A 21,551-nucleotide genomic window follows, 5' to 3' on the forward strand; every position below is an offset into this window, starting at 1 on the left:
ACCAGGGGACAGATATACCAGAGCCAGAGCATTTCTCTGTGTCCCCTTTGTGGTTCACAGTGGGTGACAGGCCGGATTCCTTTTTCTCTCTACTATTTCAGGATGTCCACACTCTCTCTAATGAGCAGAGTCACTTATGGTATGGAGCCAAATGATGAGCTCACAGCATTTCACATGCTTCCCATCAGTCGAGGGCAGGTTTACTGGCCAGGTAACCACTCTGCTTCATGTGACAAACGAGACAAAGACCTGACTCCTACAGAGTAGCCGTGAGGATGAAATAAGCAAGTGCTCAACAGTGATAACTATTCTTTAGTGTGTTTATTATCACCATCCCCAGCCCTGGATCAGGCTCTGTCCTAAGTGCTTTCTCATTTGCATGACCTTTTTTTTTCTTTTTAAAGATTTTACTTTTAAGTAATCTCTACATGCAACGTGGGGCTTGAATTTACAATCCTGAGATCAAGAGCCACATGCTCCACTGACTGAGCCAGCCAGGAGCCCCTATGGGTGGCCTATTTAATTCACATTAATAGCTCTGGGGAAAAGGTTCAACTGCTACCTCTGTTTTGTGTATTCAAAACAAGTAAACCTAGATTAGTTATCTTATTTATATTTTGCTTATCTTATGCCCTGCTTCCTTCAACTGAAAGGCTTATGCATACTGAGCCCTTGGGAGAGAGGCCTGGGGTCTCCTTCCCAGTTGCTCAGGGACACTGAACATTGTGGCAAACCCAGAAACCAAACACTAGAGCAGAGGGCACTCTAACTGCCAAGATCTTTCCTCAGTGAGCACAATCTGGAAATCCCTCCCTCCCTTCGAAGCCCTCAAGATAGGCAGTGATGTAATATTTTTAGGTGCATTTTTACTCTTCAACTGACTCATGAGATTGAAATGGATCCTTTTAGAACAAATAAAAGTGACTCAGACATAACTAAAGAATCCTGGTGCCAGCTGGCCATATCAGTGACAAACATAGCTTTCTGCATCCTCTTTTTTCCCTTCCCTTTTAATCTCTGGGCTGGACCTCTCGGATATCCAAAGTCCAACTGACAAACACACACACACACACACACACACACACACATATACACACATACACACGCCTCAAAATTCTCAATTCAAGCTAGACACAAAATTGGGAAAATATGAGGGAATGACCTCCTAATTGACCTTCCTAATTGCTCTATCTCTGGTTCTCCATTGGATCTGTACTCCACCAGCTACTAAAATGATTTACCCTTACTCACTCATTCATTCATTGTATTAGGGACCGGGGATGCCATCCATTATCAAAATGGACATGATCCCAACATTAAGCTAGTTAAATAAGAGATTTCTAATTATAAACTGGGAGAAGTTCTATGATGAAAACTAACTCAACAGGGGGAGTGGTACCTTACAGACTTATTCCAGGGAAGGCTTCTGTGGGCAGATACCGTTTAAGCAGAGACTCAAAGGATGAGAAGGATTGGTCATGGGATGATGCAAGGCAGTTGGGGAGGGACCAGTTTTCTAAGAGAACCTATGCAAAGGACCTGAGGCAGAACACAGCGTGGCATACTCCTCAGATGAAGGATGACCCTAGTGGCTTAGCTGAATGAATGCTAAGCCAGGAGTCTCCAGGGAATGAATGAAGGGGAAAGTGGCACAGATAAGATGAGAGAGCTGGGCAAGGGTTAGCCCATGAGAGACTTCGCAGGCCATCATTAGGTAGAGGCTTATCATAAACCCCCATGAATTGAAGTAACTTACAGGTGAGACATTGCTTACCAAAGAGTCCTTCGCTCCCTCTCACACCCAGCCTCCCTTGCAATTAAGCTGGGCCACATGACTGGTTCTGGCCAATGGACTTTAAGTGGAAATGCTATCATCATGTTCTGGACAAAACAATTAAGAGCCATGGAGCCTCTTTCAGGCCCCTCTTCCCCAGCCACACTGACCCTGAGAGCCACATGTTCCAGAAGCCAGAGCCAGCTACAAGAATGAAGGAGGCAGCACCAGACTTTGAGAAATCAATGTGCATTGTGTTGAACAACTGAGATTTCAGGGTTTATGTGTGACTGCAACATAACCTAGTCCTGGTTAACAAATGATCTCAATATGTGTTCAAAACTTACAACTCAGAGGAGCCTAGTTACACTAGCTTAGCACAGAGCAAGAGTTCAGGAAAGGGCAGCTCCTTTCTTTTTTAAAAATTTTATTTATTTATTTATGAGAGAGAGAGAGAGAGAGAGAGGCAGAGACACAGGCAGAGGGAGAAGCAGGCTCCATGCAGGGAACCCGACATGGGACTCGATCCCGGGTCTCCAGGATCACACCCTGGGCTAAAGGCAGAGCTAAACTGCTGAGCCACCCTGGTGGGCAGCTCCTTTCATTCCAGCTCTTACCTTCCCTCTCTAAAAAAACTGGGGACTGATTCAGATGCATTATACATACCCTCTGTTCATTCTCACACAACACCCCAAAAACCTCCAGTGAATAAAGCCTCGCTCTGTTCCAGTGGAGTAACTATAGTTTGGAAGAAAAGTCAGGTGACCTGTCCTGAGCCACACAGCACTAACTTCTTAAAAACCTCACCCTCTCTTGTTTTGCAGCTTCCCGGTTTATAAGAAAAAATAGGGCAATATGTGTACCTATTTTTCAGAGGGGAAAAGTGAGACCTGATGCCATTTAGTGACTTACCCAGTAGGGTTTAAGGTCAAGCAGGCCTGAGTCCCCATCCCAGCCCATTGCTTACTAGCAGTGTGGCTTTGGGCATGTTAGTTAATCTCTGAGCCTCAGTTTCCACATGTATAAAATAGGGATAATAAGATTTGTGAGGTAAGATGCCTTCCTAGCATATATTAGGTGCTAAATACAGGTTATAACTAGAACCAGTTAGGTGGATTCCTGGCCTGTGGGGCCTTGGCTGCACACAGTGCCACCTCCGGGGCAATTCTCCAGTGGCCCGGAATCCTATCCCCGCATTCTCCTTCCCTAGCTTAGCAAGGGGTAGATATTGGGAAGCCTTCCAAGAAAGTAAACACATAAGCCTCGTCTGGCCCTTGCAACAGCTCGGGCTCTTCGGGAGAGAAAGAAATCACTCTCTTCCGTTTCACTTTAGGCAGCAGCCAAAAATTCCCCGCTCACTGAGAGGCCAGCTCCAGGAAGGAAATGACTCTGGTTGAGATGCCAAACCAAAAAGTTAGAAAACGTCAAGGTTGCACAACCAAATAACGAGGCTGTGTGAAAATTGCAAAAGTCAAAAGAAAACTCCTAGGAAGATGGTAGCAGCAGGAGGAAAGATAAAAACCTTAGTCACCTTCAGACCCCTTCAGATTCCAGAAACTTCTTGAGCTCCCCCTCAGAACCTCAAACCCAGAACCTCACACCCAGGCCCTTATTCCACACAGCAGCCAGAACAATGGGCAGGCCTCAGGCATAAACCCTCCAAAATCTTCCCTTTCCTCCCCGAGAAAGCAGCCTCCTGACCACAGCCTGTGAGGCGTTGGGTAGCCTGACCCTGTACCCTGCCCTCTCCCCAGGCTCAACCCACATCACTGTCCTCTACCTGAGGCCCCTATGGCCTCTGTTTGGGTTCTCAACCCAAACAGCCTTCCCACATCCAGGCCTTTGCATGTGCTGCGCTCTCAGCCTAGAAATGGTGGTGTGGTCCTTCATTAGTCCCACTTGTCCTAATGGAGGCTCAGATTTTGCTGCCTCAGGGAAGCTTTACCCGATCATGAGATCAAATCCTGCCCTCTTCCATCTCACACACACTTCAAGCACTCACACCATGGTTAGTTTCGGTCCATGTCATCATCCTATCAGCATTTGTCTCCCACACTGGACTGCAGGCTCCTTGAGGTCTGGGACTTCATCTGTATTTCATGGCTGTGTCCCTAATGCCTCACCTATAATAGGCAGTTGATAAATACTTTTCTTTAGTTCATTAGCGACTCTCTGGCCCAGCTTCTATGTATCTAACTCACTGTGGGGAGGAAAGAGGCAGAGTTTTATCTCACAGGTTAGGCACACCAGGTTTCTGGACTCTTCCCTCAGAGCTAAGGCCATCTGATCCTTATCATCGGTAGACTCAACTCCCAGGCCTGCCTTTGGTGGCATTTAACTAGCTCTAGAGCTCAGCAGTGATGGCAGCCCATCTGCCTCTGGCTGGGAGCCACAGCTCTGATACTGTGGTCTCTGCCTTGATTCCTGCTCCTATGTGCCCAAGATACTAGAACTTAGGCTCTGAAGCCTGCCACATGGTTCCCTCCTAAGCCTGGTAGTCTGGAAAAAGTCCCTCTCAGGAGTAGGATCTTTGTGTTTTGAGCCCCAGGATGATGGTTAGCCCTGACCTCCTGCAAAAGACTCTTCTGATGCTGAATGCTGGCCTGACCATAAAAATCTGCCCCTGATTTCCCAGTGTCTCCATCATGAAGCTCCCCTGAGATGTCCAGCAATTTCACCATGGTCATCATTTCACTAAAGCAGTGATTCCCACAGTGTGTTGGTTCTATGGGACTATTTATAAGTATCAAATGAAAAGGGGTTCCATGATAAAAGATAAATGGAAAACACTGGCCTGAATATAAATATGTCTTTTTGCTGCAGGACTTATCAGAGCCTTAATATGATGGTTTGCATTATGAATCTCCAAAGGTAGGGACACTGATAAAGCATACAGGATTTCCCAAGTTTAATTATTCATGAACTCTTTGTTTGCAGGGGGCATATCTTGCTGGAGCACTCTTCTGAGGCACGTGGTTTGGGAAATGCTACTTTACACTAATTCGCCCTGTAGATAAATGCCTTATACACAGTTATTTTCCCCATCGCAAGATATCATCCTTATCAACCAAGGATGCACAGATGAATTCCTGACCCAGAGATTAGGGCTTCATCCAAGACCCAGCTCTTCCCTGTGGGCTTAGCAGAGTCTGGAGCTGTGACAAATCCATGGAGGACTACTTTACAACTGATCTTCGCCCAAAGCTGGGAGGTGAAAGTAGAGAGAACAGGGTAAGAAAGGGCAAGAGAATAGAGAACTTCATCTTACGAAATGGAGAATCAATAGGCATTGCCTAGAGCTGATGGAAAAAGAACCAGAAATGTGGGACACCTGGGTGGCTCAGTGGTTGAGCCTCTGCTTTGAGCCTCTCTCTATGTCTCTCATGAATAAATAAATAAAATCTTAAAAAAAAAAAAACCCATACAGATGAGTATCAAGAAATGGCTCAAAAAATAAATATAGGTTGACCCTGGCAAACAGATTTGCCGGAAGAATGGGTGGTTGGGTAGTAAGCCTCCCATGCTAATTTATTATAATTGGTATAACATTTAATGTTAGGAGTTTGACAAATGGAATAACAGTGGTCTTGGCAAAGAAGGCTGAGAAAATACGAAGGAACAGGGACCCACAGACTTAGCTCTTTACACAACCACACCAGCAGTCACCCATAGTCCTTGATTTCAAGAGACCAGATGCAACCTAGAGGAACCCACTATCTTCAGGCCTCTGTCGAAGGCAAATATGTTACCTGGAGGTGCAAGTCTCCGAGGGAGCCAGTTTATGTCTAGGATATCTGGTATGTGTGATTTTCAAGGATGGTTCTGTCAAATCTTTTATTTTATTTTTTTTATTTTTTAAAATTTTATTTACTCATGAGAGATACAGAGCGAGAGAGAGAGAGGCAGAGACACAGGCAGAGGGAGAAGCAGGCTCCATGCAGGGAGCCCGATGTGGGACTCGATCCCAGGTCTCCAGGATCACGCCCTGGGCTGCAGGCGGCGCTAAACCGCTGCGTCACCAGGGCTGCTCGGTTCTATCAAATCTATTCTTTTTTTTTCTTTTTTAATTTAAAATCAATTAATTACCATACAGTATATTATTAGTTTCAGAGGTAGAGTTTAGTGATTCATCAGTTGCCTGTAACACCCAGTGCTCATTCCATCAGGAGCCCTCCTTAATGCCCATCACCCAGTAGCCTCATGCCCCGACCCCCTTCCCCTATCAAATCTATTCTTAAAGCCCTTTAAGCAGTGGTAGGCAGAGGTCAGGTTCTCAAACTGATGCAAACAGCTGAGCAGGTTCATAAGACAATCTTCTGCAAGTAAATGCAACATGAGGTTTACCTGATGTCATGATTGGGGGAGAGGAAATGGCTTTGACTAGTCGGACTACAGAAACTTAAAATGCTTCATACGTACAGAATATGCCCTCATGTTCACCTCCAAAATGGGGCAGAGATTTATAGCACTTTTTTTTTCTAACTAATGAAAGAAGCAAGATACAGGAAGGAGAAGTACCCTCATTGAGGATGCAAAGCAGTAGTAAAAACACAACCAGGCTCTCAGAACGGCTGGGGGATTTGCGGATGTGGAAACAAGCTTGTCTCCCTTCCTTGGGCAAATCAGATCAGTAGGGCGAAGGGGAAGAGAGAAGAGTTTGGTGAACCAAGGTGGACTCTTGTAGTCCTGACAGGTTGGCGGCAGCTGGACCAGGAAAGCAGGGATCTGAGTAAAATTCTAAGAAGAGAGACTGGCAGGAAAAAAAATCTCATGTCTGCCTGGAGACCCAAATGTTGTTCAGTGAAGTTTCCGTGCAAAAAGCTAAGAATGGGGGCGTTGGATCCAGATGCCTGGGTGTGACCTCTCCCTTTATTTGTGCCCTTGGGGGAGTTCACTCAGCCATCCTTGGCTTCAGTTTCCACAGGTGGAGAAGGGGCTCCTTGGTGCACCTACCTCGGGGTACCTGTTGGAGGGAGGCAGGCAGGCAGCTCAGTGCCTGGCACATCAGAAGTGGCTCAGTCACTGTTAGCTTAAAACGAAGTGTCAGTCATGCTGCAATGACTGTGTTTCTTTAAATTTGGCACTATATTGTTCATCGACCTCGAATCATTATGAACATGTACAAGATTAGTCAGCAGTCAGGTTCTGACGTCAATGATATGTCAATGATATGTCCAATCAGAGGCCTTTGCCAATTTTGGGGCTCGGGACACCCCTGCAGCATCCCAGAGGCTGGACAGAAGCAAAACCAGGGCTCGGTGTGGGCCCCTCTCCCCAAAGCTGACTGGGCTGGAAGCCCGAGCCCCTAGACTCAGACTGCCCTTGACCCAGTGGCAGTACCCCTCCCCCTCCAACGCTCCCTCCCTCCTTTCCTCTTTTCCAGCCCATCCAGGGTTTATCATTGACTCTCTGAGAATGTGAAAAATATTTGAGGGCATGTTCAGTGCTAATCATTTCTCCCCATCTAGCAGGTGCGAGGGTCTGTGGAGGCTGAGACGCCAGGGCTGCACACAGCTAAACAGGGCAGGCGCCCGTCGCAACAACCAACCCAAGTGCTGCCAGGTGTGAGGGGAAAATGGGCTACGGCACCCTGAGTGTCCAGAGGGGGTTCACACATCACCCAGCCCACCGCCACTAGACAAAGGTGGGACTGAGGCCCTGGGAAAGGCAGGGTTCAGTTGAGCGTGACACGGAGATAGGAGGTGGGCACGTAGCCCTCACCTCCCTGTTTCCGCCTGACCCGGGTCCAGCCGTCGCCTTTGTCCTCTTCCATGAGACTGCCCACCTAACAACAGAGAGCTGAGCCACACTGCCTCACCACTTGACTATGACTACTTGTACCCCCCCACCCTCCCCAGGCACTCCCAGCTGACCAGGATGACTACCTGGCCTTGAGGGAATGGGGGTGAGGGACGCTGTCTAATAGGACTGAAGGGAACCCTGTCGGGACAGAAGGGCTGAGGGGGCAGGGAGGGGGTTCAGGAAGTTCCAGAAGCATGGGAAGGCTGAGGGCTGAGCAGACCGTCCCTCCCCAGTCTGAGGACAACAGGGAGCTGGGGAAGCTGCCAGACAGGGGCAGAGGCAGGGGTGGCCATGCCTTGAAACATGCCCATTCTTTTTTTTTTTTTTAAGATTTTATTTATTTATTCACGAGAGAGAGAGAGAGAGAGAGAGAGAGAGAGAGAGAGGGGCACAGGCAGAGGGAGAAGCAGGCTCCATGCAGGGAGCCCGACACACAGGACTGGATCCCAGGTCTCCAGGATCAGGCCCCGGGCTGAAGGTGGCGCTAAACCACTGAGCCACCCAGGCTGCCCCCATTCTCAATTGAGAGATTTCACTGCTGGGGCTGGAGGGCAGAGGGCAGCCCTGGTTTCACACTGGTGTGTCACTCTCCGCCATGTGAGCGGGATCTTCCCCACCACCTGCCCTCAGACAGGGAATCCTGCCATGGGAGGGACTGTCCTTCACTTAATGAGACCTGGTGGGTGTGCAGAAGCCCTGTATCCCCAGATACCCTAAATCCTGGAGAGTCGCTAAGTGGCTAAGGGGGAGAAATGGTCCTGCTACCCCACTGGCCTTTTATGCCCAACGTGATCTACACCTATGGTGCCCCCGAGAGCCTGATTTGGGCTTATCTCTAGAACCCCCAACTGCAGGACCACCCCAATATCCCTTGTTCTCCTGACATCTCTGAGGGTGGAGGCCTCTAAGCCCCCATCCCTCAGTACCTTAGTTTAGATCCCACCACACCCCTCCCAGAAGCCCTCCATGATTCCAAAAGGCCTGAGGTATAGTCAGGCAAGTGCTGAACCTGGGTCTGTTGGTTCAGCCAACAGCTATTCCGAGCCCAGGAAGCCTGGTCAGAACAACACACAGGGTCTTCTACAGGTCTCCGGGGCTCAGAAGGTACGGCTCTCTACCTCCCACACCAGCTTTATGCTGGTTCTGCCACAACCCCAAGCGCTCCCTGGACTCTCTTACCTCAACTCTTCACATGGCTGTCTTCTTTCCACTTCTCCAATTTCACCTCCTCAACTGCCCTTCCATGATTAACATGTTCTAGGAGGCTCTCCTACCTGATACCTCCAACCCATTATTTTTAAATTTATTTTCTGGTCTATAGACTATACCTTCATAAGACTATGTCCTCCAAGAGGGCAAAGGACCTGTCACTTTGCCCCTCACTGTATTCTAGAAACCAGGACAGCACCAGGCACTGGGCGGTACTCAGACATACCTATTAAAAGACTGGCTCCCTGCCCCCTACTGAAGGGGTCTATCTGGGGGACATGAGAAGAATGGGGGGCTTAGATGGGAGTAACCATAATCCCCCCTGCCTTCCTCTGAGCACTGGCTGGATGCCAAGTACTTGACATAATTCTACTTCTTCAATTTTACAGCCACTTCTTTTTTTTTTTAATTGATTTTATTTTATTTTATTTATTTATGATAGGCACACACACAGAGAGAGAGAGAGAGGCAGAGACACAGGCAGAGGGAGAAGCAGGCTCCATGCAGTGGGAACCCAACGTGGGATTCAATCCCGGCCGGGTCTCCAGGATGGCGCCCTGGGCCAAAGGCAGGCGCTAAACCGCTGCGCCACCCAGGGATCCCTACAGCCACTTCTCATGGTAGGGAGCGATCATTACCTGCTAGCAATCATGTTCCCACCATTGTTGTGATAGTGGGTAGGAGGATAATTTGGTAGTACTGATACCAGTATTAATCAAAACTTAAAATACACACAAACTTTCAATCCAGCCAGCCATTCCAACACTGAAAAAAAAAATCATTCTCCAGCTAGACTTACATTATGTGCAGATAGGCTGCGTACATCTAAAGGTACAACACTGTGTACGAGAGAGAAATAAGAAGCAATGTAAACACCTACCACTAGGAGTGAGGTAAATAAATCAGGGCATGTCTGTCCAAGGAACACCATGCAGCTATTAAAAGAATGTGCTAGCAAAAAAAAAAAAAAAAAGGAATGTGCTGCCAACTGGATGGCACAGTTGGTTAAGCCTTCGACTCTTGGTCTCAGCTCAGGTCAAGATCTCAGGGTCCTGAGACAGAGCCCCACACTGGGCTCTGCACTGGGCATGGAGTCTGCTTATGATTCTCTCTCTCCCATCCCCTCCCTCTGCCCCTTCCTGCACCCTCTAAAAAAATAAATAATAAATCATATTTACTGTAGACTTTTTTGGATTTTTATGTATGGCTCTTTTTTTTTAAATCATTATTTATTTTTGGAAGAGAGAAACAGAGCTTAAAAGGTACAAAGGAACTTACAGTAAAGTCTCTCTCTAACATTTTGATCCCCGGCCACATAACCCCTTTCCCATAGGTAACCACCATTATGGATTTTCTTAGCTGGCTGGTAAGTTCTCTCATTTAAATTTTTTTTCCAAGATGAAGAAGTTTCCAGGCCGAGGGCATGGCTTATGCAGAAACCAGCCCCCGGGCAACTGCACGGGGCCACCACGGATACTCACAGTTCAGAATGATCTGGGCTGCGCGGTAGAGCTGCAGGCGGTGCAGGAGGTCCACCAGCTGCTGGACAGTGGCCTGCCGCATGCCCCACCACCACAGCAGCTCCCGTGTGATGCTCACGCCCTGCACCCGCTCCATTGACTTGATCTTCCGCAGCTGGGTCAGGTCTGTGATCACATAGGAGGCTGGAAGGCAAGCAAGAGGCTCTGCTTAGCATCAGAGAGGTCATCAGACCAGCAGGCTTTGTCTGCAGTATCTTCTCACTCACCCTCCATCACACCTGCCACCTTTAGCTGGCAGCCCAAGTTATAGTGCTGATTCCACACTTGATACTCATGGGACGGGGCACACCAACTACACTTGAGTGTGAATATCACCTTCACAGCCGCACACGACAGGACAGAAAGATCAGGGGCTTTGAGCTTTAGTTGTTTATTTGTTTTGGGCAAGGCACTTCACCAGCTCGAGCCTCAGTTTCCTCGACCATAAGGAGGGGAAGTAATGGAACTTCTCTTGCCTCCCTTCCCAGAACAGAAGCTCCATGTGACAGAGTTTTATCCATTCTGTCCACTCTTAGATCCCCAGAAAGGAGAACAGCACCTGGTATAGAGTGAAGGCAAGGCCTGGACCAGGGTGAGGCAAAGGAGCTATTCAGGTGGGAAAATTTAAGAAGGTGCTCACCCTCAGACCTGATCCTGCACTCTCAGAAGCTGGAGAGTAGGTGCCTCCTTAAATTCGGCCCTGGGCATCTCATTCTCCCCACCCTAAGTCCCAGGCCTGGCAAGGGAAAATGAAAGAATGAACGAAGGAACAAACAAATGAACAAACTCACAAGGGAACCCATGGCCCAGCATCCTCACAGAACTGGTCCAGGGATCAAGAGAGCCCACGCATCTAAAAGCACTTTGCCAACTCTGAAATGCTACCAAATTTGCAGGGGGCTGCCACTGGCAATATGAAATATAAAGCATTCTTTTGCATCTTTCATTATAAAATTAATGGTTACTCACCAAAGAAACCTTGGAAAATGAAGGGAGGAAAACACCAATACAACAAGTTACACAGCCTCTCACTAGGGTACTTTCCCTTTCCAAAACTCTACCCACCCCTCTGCAGAGAAGCAGTCCTAGATGCAGTTGCTGCTGGCCTGTAAGATCTTGCATCCTGCCCTCATTTACTGATATTACAGGTAAGCACTTTCCGGGTCCTTACAAACTCTTCACAAACAGCATTTTGAATGGTTACATGTATTCTGCTGAATTTACTACAGTGAAGGAAGCTTTGTTTTTTTCTTCTTAACTAGGAATAAAATAATCACACTTCAGATCTAGAATTTCAGAAGCTATGGAAGCGGAATCCATGTGAACATTAAGCCATTCATTCGTTCGTTTGTTCATTCATTCTGTGCTCTCAGCCTGTCACAAGCTTTAGAGATACTGTAGTGAGTAAACCAGAATCCCATGGAGATTCCTGTTTGAAAAATACAAACATAAGTGAACTGAGTGGGGAAGGGGAGGCAAGAGATGAGGCCCAGGACTACATTACAAAGGACCTCGAAGTCCAGGCCATAGAGTTTGGACTCAATCCTAAGAGCCACAGAAGCTCTGAGCCCTGGCTCAGAGCTCAGGGAGTGACATGATCACATTGCACAATCCCCTCTCTCTAGGGGAAGGAGGAAGATTGAGACAGCCTCCTGAAGAGAGAAAGCCTGTTAAGGATGGAAAGTTCTCAGTGGCAACTTTAGTCACTGGAAACCCCAGGCCAGATTCCTGGTCAGTGGGAAATGATGTTAGCTGGGTCAGGAGCTGCTTCCAAAAGCTGAGAGAAAAGAGCGGAGGAAAGAGGAAGGAACACCTCCCCCGCACCCTCTCCCTGCACCCCTTCCCTGCACACCAAGCTGCTCACTGGCACACCGCCCACTCTTCAGAGGCAGCATGATGTAATGGGAAAAAGAGAAGCCCTAGTGTGATGTTCCACCCACAGTTCTGTGGGATGAGCTTCCTTACAGGTGCCACCACCCAAGTAGGAACTAAGCCCCAAGGTGCCTTGTCGTTCTCACACTCCTGTGACAGTGACATAGCTTCCAGTGTCAACCTATCAACATTTAACCAGACCCTTAGAACAGGGTCAAGACAAGACACATATCTTAGTGGAATGAGTCACTGCCACGGACCCTATGATGTTCCTAGCTCTGGACTCAACACACATAGGAAATACCTGCTGATGATAGAAGATTTTGGCTAATGGAACAAAATGAAAGTCTCTGTGATCATCTCACTTGGATGAACCCAAGAAAAGCACTGCTCATACATTTGCTGGTAATCTTCCAGCTTTTTCTACTGATATAAAAATATTTGCTTCAGGGACGCCTGGGTGGCTCAGTGGTTGAGTGTCTGCCTTAGGCTCAGGTTGTGATCCCGAGATCCAGGATTGGGTCCCACATTGGGCTCTGTGCAAGGAGCCTGCTTCTCCCTCTGCCTGTGTCTCTGCTTCTCTCTCTCAGTCTGTGTCTCTCATGAATAAATAAATAAATCTTTAAATATATATATATATATATGCATATGCTTCAGGGATGCCTGGGTGGCCCGGTGGTTGAGTGTCTGCCTTTGGCTCAGGGCGTGATTCTGGGGTCTTGGGATCAAGTCCCACATTGGGCTCCCTGTGGTGAGTCTGCTTCTCCCTCTGTCTATGTCTCTGCCTCTTTCTGTGTGTCTCTCATGAATAAATAAAATCTTTAAAAAATAAAAAAATTTAAATTAAAAATGTTTAAAATAAATAAATAAAAATAAAAATACATACTTCTATCAGCAGGATAGTACAATGGTGGGTCAGGGCCTAGATTTTGGATTCTGAGGCCTGGGTTCAAATCCTATTCTGCTACTCACTTGCTGTGTACTTGGGGAAAGCCCTTCCTCCCTCCCTGTGCCTCAGTTTCCTTATCTGCAAATGAGGATAACAGCCACACCTGCCTCAGAAGCTGTCGTGAGGCTCCGATTAGTTACATACACAGATGTACTTGGAATAGTGCTTTGGACATAGAAAATGTCATATAAGTGTGAGCTGTACTCATTAAACCAGCTACACTCTATGAAAACGTGTTTTCGTCCCCTATGGTTATCACTATGTGGGACGTCCCTCCAGGTCTGAGTCCCAGAATCCCATAGGAGTTCACCTGAGAATAGAAAATCTTGCCATGTTCATAACCTTCTGGACCACACATGACACAGCCTCCTGAAATGACCCAGCTTAGGGTCAAATGACCCTTATCAGGAGTGATGTGACTCCTCCCTGGCTAAGAGAAAGAGAAAAACACTAGGGAACTTCCACACAACCTGCCCCTAAGTCTCTTGGTGACTCACCGCTATTTGATAGAGGAGGAAATGAAAGGCTGAGAGAGAGGCAGACACTTGACCATAATCACACAGCTGGACAGGGACAAAGCAGGGCTATGCACAAAAGCTAGCACATGCATGAGTGAGCAAGGTGGGGAACAGTCCAAGAAAGGAACCCCTGCCTCCATACTCCCTTGGAATACACCTGGAGGAAGCTGTAAGAAGCCTGTTTTCCCCCAAGGGCAAAAATAGATACCGCTATAATCATAGAAAATGAACAGGAAGCAGCCAAAATATCTGCCAACAATTGTCAGATCCAAAGAGCACGCATATGCGGGCCATGTGATTTTCTAGATCCCTTGAAGAAGGATCTTCCTTCCTCCCACGCCCTAGTACCACAATCTGCCCAAAGGGACTCTCTTTTCTAAATAGCTCACAGAAGGGGGATCCCTGAGTGGCTCAGTGGGTTTAGCACCTGCCTTCGGCCCAGGGCATGATCCTGGAGTCCCGGGATCGAGTCCCACATCAGGCTCCCTGCATGGAGCCTGCTTCTCCCTCTGCCTATGTCTCTGCCTCTCTTATTCTCTCTCTGTGTCTCTCGTGAATAAATAAAATCTTTAAATAAATAAATAAATAGCTAGCTAGCTAGCTAGCTCGCAGAAGCAGAGACTCTTTAGAGATGGAAAGACAATGGCAATCACCAGTTCTGGTGATGAGGAAGCCAGACAGTGTTGTGGCTTGACAAGGAGCGGCTAAATGGGGGGCCTGGCTGACTCCCAGCCCAGCAAGCTCCAACCCAACACAGAAAGCTGGCTGACCATAGGTTCAAAGCCATCTCGGTGGGGTAAGAAGTGCACATTCCCCCACTGCCCCACCATTCCCACATCCTTCAGCTCATCATCTATTCAAGTGGTTCCTCAGTGTCTGCCCACTGGCCAGGCACGGTGCTAGGCTCTGGGAACACAGGCCTGAACTAGAGGGGTGAAATCCCTGTCCTCACAGTGCTTTCATTCTCCAGGGAGAGAGAGACATAAATAAATAATGAACAAGGTAATATCAAAATATGTTAGGTGGAAGAGTAGAAATAAAACAGACAGTAGCAGGGGGCAGGGTATTCACCTCTGGAATAAAGGTGAAGTAAGATCCAAGACCTGAAGAACTATGGACCTCCAAAGTCAGTATTCCAAACTCCAAAACCTGTGATTACGGGACCTTTCATGACAAGAAGGACCTTGCAGATGGGCTTACATTAAAGGTTCTGAGAAATTATTAGCCTGAATTACCTGAGTGGGCCTATATAATCACAAGGGTCCTTATAATAGGGAGGCAGCAGTCTCAGATTCAAAGGTGATATGACAACAGAAGCAGAGGTCAGAAAGAGTCTTGAAAATGCTATGTGGTTGGCTTTGAAGGTAGAGGGAGGGGCCCTGAATCAAGCGTTGCAGGCAGCCTCTAGAAGCTGCAAATTTGGGGCACTTGGGTGGCGCAACGGTTCAGTATCTGCCTTTAGCTCAGGTCGTGATCCTGTGGTCCTGGGATCAAGTCCTGCATCAGGCTCCTCATAGGGAGCCTGCTTCTCTCTCTGCCTGTGTCTGCCTCTCTCTGTGTCTCTCATGAATAAATAAAATCTTTAGAAGCTGAAAAACTTAGGCAAGAAAATGGATCCTCCCCTAGAGCACCCAGAAGGAATGCAACCCTGTTGACAGCTTGATTTTAGGACTTCTGACCTCCAGAACTGTAACATGATAAATGTCTGCTGTTTTTAAGCCATTAAATTTGTGGTAATTTGTTACAGCAGCAAGAGGAATCTAATGCAGATTAGAAAGCCAGCCACGGCGAACACTGGAAGATGAATGTCCCAGACAGAGGGAGTAGCAAGTGCAAAGGCCCTGAGTCTGGACCAAGGAGGCCAGTGTGGCTGGAACTGGGTAAGCAAGAGTGGGTGTGGAAGGAAAAGAGATCAGAAATCAGTGTGGTCAGATTGTGACAGATTGGGAAGGCCAGGTGGAGTCTGGATTATATCCCAAAAGACAGTTGGAAGTCTTTGAAGAGTTTGAGCAATTCTGGTGTCTCTGGGGCTTAAAAAGTCAGAGGTATTCCCCAAAGAGGATGTACACAGGGCCAATAAGCACATTAAAGATACTCAACATCATTAGTCATGAGGGAAACGCAAATCAAAACTACAGTGAGATGCCACTTCACGCCTGCTCAGATGGCTATAATTGAAAAGACAGACAATAACAAGTGTCGGGGAGGATACTAAGAAATTGGAACCCTCATACACTGCTGGGGGGAATGTAAATTAGTGCAGTCAATGTGGAGGATGGTCTGGCACTTCCTCAAAATGTTATAGAGTTATCCTATGACTCAGTAATTCCATTCCTAAGTGACTACCCAACGGAAATGAAAACATGCATCTACGTAAAAACTTGTACACAAATGTGCACAGGAGCTTTATTCATAACAGCCAAGAAGTGGAAAGAACCCAAACGTTCATCAGCTGTCCACCCGTCCAGGGCAGTATTTATTCAGTAATAAAAAGAAATTATGCACGGATACATGGAATGACATGGATGAAACTGGAAAACTAATGCCATATGAAAGAAGCCAATCACAAAGGAATGCATATTATAGGATTCCATTTATGTGAAATGTCCAGAATAGGCAATGCCTAAAGCTGAGGAAAATGAAAGGTGGGAATGTTGGGGGTGACAATGAAGTTGTACAGGGTTTCTTTGTGGGTTGTGAAAGTGTTCCAAGACTGACTGTAGAGATGGAAATACAACACTACCTATACTAAAAGCCACTGAATTGTACACTTTAAATGGGTGAACTGTATGGTGTGTGGATTATATCTTAATAAAGCCACTTTTAAAAAGTCACAGGGGTGCCTTCTAAGTATCTTAGGAACAGAAGTTGCTCTAGTGTTTACAGTCAAGGCCAACATGGGGGAAAAAAAGTACTAGAGGGAATCTCTTACACAAAATTGGTCCACTGCCCAGGAAACATTCAAAGTAGATAAGTCACAGGTCATCAGAGCAAAGGAGCATGGTGCAGTCTAGAAAACCAGGTGGCAAAAGGCATTCTCAGAGGTGCCCTGACGTGTTATCAGTAACTGCCTCTGGGAAGTGGACCGGGAGGCTGAAGACCAGGAAGAAGAAAGACATTTACCTTCCTCTCTACCTGTGGCATATCATTTACATTTGTAAATGCATTTGTTGCTTCTTTCCATTAAAAATCGCCAACAGGGATCCCTGGGTGGCGCAGCGGTTTGGCGCCTGCCTTTGGCACAGGGCACGGTCCTGGAGACCCGGGATCGAATCCCACGTTGGGTTCCCGGTGCATGGAGCCTGCTTCTCCCTCTGCCTGTGTCTCTGCCTCTCTCTCTCTCTCTCTGTGTGTGACTATCATAAATAAATAAAAATTTAAAAAAAATCGTCAACAAAAATAAATGCTAAAAAAAATAATAATAAAATAAATGCTAAAAATAAAAACCTAAATTCATGTTGCTAAAGAACACTGCTTGATGGGGATCCCTGGGTGGCTCAGCGGTTTAGCACCGGCCTTCAGCCCAGGGTGTGATCCTGGAGTCCCGGGATCAAGTCCCACATTGGGCTCCCTGCATGAAGCCTGCTTCTCCCTCTGCTTGTGTCTCTGCCTCTCTCTCTCTCTCTCTCTCTCTGTGTCTTTCATGAATAAATAAATATTTTTTAAAAAGAAAAAGAACACTGCTTGGCAAGGAGAAAAAAAGGTATTTCAAGTGGAAAAAAATACAAGCTATTAGAATGTAAAAAATGATAGAATTTGTGAAAAATATATGCACATGTTTATTGTTATATACTAGACAGTATAAACCATATAGCACTCTGCTAGCACACATTAAGAAGCCAGTAAGTGTCAGCTGTTGTTGATGCTGTTCATTATTATTATCATTATTAATACTACTGGCATCCAAATAAGAATGGTTATCCCTGAGTGGTGGAATTTGAACTAATCTTTGTTTCCCACAGCATATTTCAATAAGCGTATATTATTTTTGTTACTAGTTTAAAACAGAGTTTCTGAATCTGAGCACTACTGACACTTTGGGCCAGATAATTCTATGCAGAGAGGACTGTCCTGTGCATCATAGGATGTTTAGCAAAATCCCTGGCCTTTACTCACTACACGCCCCGAGTGGGGACAACCAAAAGGTCTCCAGACATTTTTCCCTTGGGAGCAAAATCACCCTGGTTGAGAACCACTAGATTAAAATGTATATTATTTGCTGAAACTGGATGGATAACACATACATATTCATTTTACTATTTTTAACTGTATATATATATATCATATACTGTATGTATATATTACATACTCCTGTATATACAGGAGTACATACATATGCATATCATAAACTAAATTTGAAAGAAACTAGATTATTTTTAAAATTAAGTGGCACCAGTTACACTGACCTCAAACGTAAAAATAATCATTGTTAATACTTCCTTGTTACTTACTAGAATCTGGCACTTAAGTGTCAGGTGCCTCTTATATAGTTTTAATTACTCACAAGAACCTCCAGTTCACAGATTAAGAAACTGAGGCTCAGAGAGATTAAGCAATTCGTCCAAAGTCACTAGCTGGGAGGAGGTGGAGCCTGGAAGGCAGACCTCTGCTTGGGAACCCAAGGTCCACTCTGGCGGCGTCCACCCAGATGCCAGGCACTCCCCGCAGGTCAGCAGGTGCAAACAAACAAACACACACAGCAGGGGCGCCAGGCTGGCTCAGTGGGGTGAGCTTCTGCCTTCGGCTGGGTCTGGGATCGAGTCCCACATCTGGCTCCCTGCTCAGTGGGGAGCCTGCTTCTCCCCCCCCCCCCCCCCCCCCGCCACTACCTCTGCTAGTGCGCTCGCTCACTCGCTCGCTCAAATAAATCAGCCAGACCCCAAGAGTCCGGACGCCCTGGTGGAGTCAGACTCCAGGGTTCAAATCCCACCCTGCCCCTTAGCAACGTGACGGCCGCAGGCAAGTTACTCCACCTCCCTCACTCCGCTTCCCCGGCTGCACGACGGGACAGGAGAAAAACGCACTTTACAGGCCCTTGCGGGACCTCAGCGAGGTGACCCGCGTCCGTGCCCCGGCCGGGGCGGGACTCCCGCGCGTAACTGAAGCTTATTACGGTGGGCTTCGGTAGGCAGCAAAGCCACTACCCCAGAAACCTCCCAAGATCACCTGCCGCCTGCCGGACGGTCCCGTGGAGGGGGGGCGGGGGCGGCCCGAGGACACACAGCGAGACCCGGGGCGGGAAGGGACCCGCGTACACAGAGGTGGGCAGGGGGTTAGCGGCGGGGTCCCCGTCCCCGTCCCCGTCCCGGTCCCCTTCCCCGTCCCGGTCCCCGTCCCGGTCCCCGTCCCCGTCCCGGTCCCCGTCCCCGTCCCCGTCCCGGTCCCCGTCCCCGTCCCGGTCCCCGTCCCCGTCCCCACCCCCACCCCCACTCACCGAACTGCATCCAGTCCCACTCGCTGAGCGTGTCCATGTTGCGGCACAGGTCGTCCAGCACCCAGGCGGGCAGCTGGTAGATGTAGCAGGACATGGCTGGGCTCCGGGGCCGGCGGGCAGGCGCCAGGGCGACTGGGGCCGCCGCGGGGGACACCCGGCTCCTCTACTCGGCGAGCGGGCGGGGCCCACCGGGCGGGGCCCCCAGCCGCCGTCTCCCGGGAAGTGGGCGGGGCCGGGCGCCGGGCACCACCGCCCCCCAGCGGCCGCGCGCGGCACGACGCCGCCCAGCTGGAGCCGCTGCGGAACCGCGTCTGAGCCGCGAGGGGAAACTGAGGCGCAGGGTGGGCTGGGGCGGGGGCAACGCGTTTAAGGACACACGGAAGAGTTCAGTGGCAGTCCCAGCAGGTCTTCTGACCCCAGGCCCAGTGCTTTTGGCGCTCTGCCACATATAATTCATTCAACAAATACTCTATTAATCACCTACTATATGCCAGGCAAGGTGTTCAAGGTGTTGGAGGTACATTAGTGGAGAAAACCTACAAACTTCCTTGTTTTCATGGGACTTACAATCTAGATGGTGGGGGGAAGAAAACTAGCTCTAAGTAATGAAAGTACCTAACAAGTTAGGTGGTGTGTTAAATGGTGTTAAGTGCTATTGCACAAAAGAAGGAAAGGTGGTTAAGGGGTATTAGGAACTCAGAGCGAGCAGCGGGAGGTCTGTTAAATAGTCAAAATGGACCTTATCATAATAACGGCTAACATTTATTGAGCAGCTACTACATGCCAGGCACTGCCCAGAATATCTCTGAGGAAAAAAGGACAAAATCCGTGCCCTGCAGGGCAACAGGCAATAAGCAGTAAATAACTTAGCACTATAGAAGAATATAGGTAACATTCCAGAATAAAAGCAGAGTGTGATGGGGGCGCCTGGGGGGTGCAGTCTTTAAGCTTCCAGCTCTTGGTTTCGGCTGCAGCTGTTATCTCAGTGTCATGAGATGGAGCCCAATTCTGGCTCCCGTTCAGTGTGGAGTCTGCTTGAGGATTCTCTCTCTCTTTCTTTCTCTCTCCCTCTCCCTCTCCTTCTGCCCCTCCTGCTCTTACATGCTCTCTCTCCAAAATAAATAAATCTTAAAAAAAAAAAAAAAAGCAGAGTGTGATGAAAAAGAGTAGGAGTAGGGGTGGCTCATTGCGTTCTTATCTTAAAAGGCAATAAATCTTAATGAGGGAAAACAGAATAAGAGAGACTTCAGGGCAAATTGAATTATTAAATAGGATAGGAAGAGAACTTGTACTAATAATGGCTGGTGCTAGGCAGCCCGGGTGGTTCAGCGGTTTGGCGCCGCCTTCAGCCCAGGGTGTGATCCTGGGGTCCCAGGATCGAGTCCCGCGTAGGGCTCCCTATGTGGAGCCTGCTTCTCCCTCTGCCTGTGTCTCTGCCTCTCTCTCTCTCTAATAAATAAAATTTTTAAAAATGGCTGGTACTTATTGATCATTTACCATGTGTAGACTTCACCTGGGTTATTCCTACTCCTTACAATGACCCTATTAGATAGGTGTGGTTATTACCCCCATTCTACAGATGAGGAACCCTAAGCACAAAAGCACAGAGAGGTTGAGTAACTTGCCTAACATCATACAGGTACAAGTGACAGAGCTGGGATTTGAACCCAAACAGTCTGACCACTGGCTACAAACTGCCTCTTTATTATAATAACTACCATTTACCTACACCTACAATGTGCTTTTCATAAATTATTTTCTGTAATTCTCATAAGCCTATGCTATAGATAGTATTATCCCTTTTCTTTCCCCACAGAAATAAAGGGGTTCCAAAAGATTAGGCAATGTCACTGAGGGCAGATAAACTAGAGTTATATTTTGTGGCCATAAACATCAGCTAAGAAGTATGGCTACAGAAGGAAACTGAAATGAAAGTGGGAAGTCCTGGGAGCACGTCCTGGTTCTGCCACCAACAGGCTTTGTGACCCTGGACAGCCCATTTCACTTTTCAAACCTTGCTTTCCACATCTGTAAAATGGCACTAGTTATTTCTATTCCCTAGAGTCATGCGCTAGGGAAATTGATTAAATCAGTTTATACAGCCCATATGGAATGTCTACTACCCAGTCTTTCCTGCACAGAGAATAGGCGTAAAATGTTAGCTGCCATATTGAAAAAAGCTCCACCAAAAGTGCTCCTGCGATCCATCAAAGGACAAAGGATCAAAGGACATCAAACTCATTTTTAAAAGAAAGAAAAAAGAAAAGAAAAGAAAAAGGCATCCATTGCCTTCAAATTCTATCAGGATCTGAGATCTAAGTTCATTCACGGACTCTTCATCCTTGAGGAAACCTTCAGTTTTCTGTTTTGTAAACTGGATATCCTGCCCTAACTACTTTGAAGGATTGGTATGAAGCTTACATGGACCTCCAAATGCTTGGGTTAAACTGTGAAGTATTTAGCCCAGTAAAGG

General features: G+C 47.5%; 1 protein-coding gene across 3 annotated transcripts in view; it reads right to left on the reverse strand.

Annotated features, from left to right (window-relative positions):
• IRAK2 (interleukin 1 receptor associated kinase 2) overlaps nucleotides 1–19,279 on the reverse strand; it is a 62,970-nt gene extending 43,691 nt beyond the window's left edge. For 2 of the 3 annotated variants that reach the window (XM_077857826.1, XM_077857825.1), the window contains exons 1-2: nucleotides 19,079–19,277; nucleotides 10,267–10,449 (exon numbers count right to left, since the gene is read on the reverse strand). In XM_077857826.1, the coding sequence (XP_077713952.1) occupies nucleotides 10,267–10,449; nucleotides 19,079–19,172 (277 nt within the window). In that variant the 5' untranslated portion in view covers nucleotides 19,173–19,277. Of the gene's footprint in view, nucleotides 1–10,266; nucleotides 10,450–19,078 lie in introns of all 3 variants that reach the window. The other variant, XM_077857827.1, reaches the window with a different exon arrangement.
• Between the last annotated feature and the right edge of the window lie 2,272 nt (nucleotides 19,280–21,551).

The sequence above is a fragment of the Canis aureus genome, chromosome 19 (genome assembly GCF_053574225.1).
Source record: "Canis aureus isolate CA01 chromosome 19, VMU_Caureus_v.1.0, whole genome shotgun sequence".
Taxonomy (NCBI): Eukaryota; Metazoa; Chordata; class Mammalia; order Carnivora; family Canidae; genus Canis; species Canis aureus.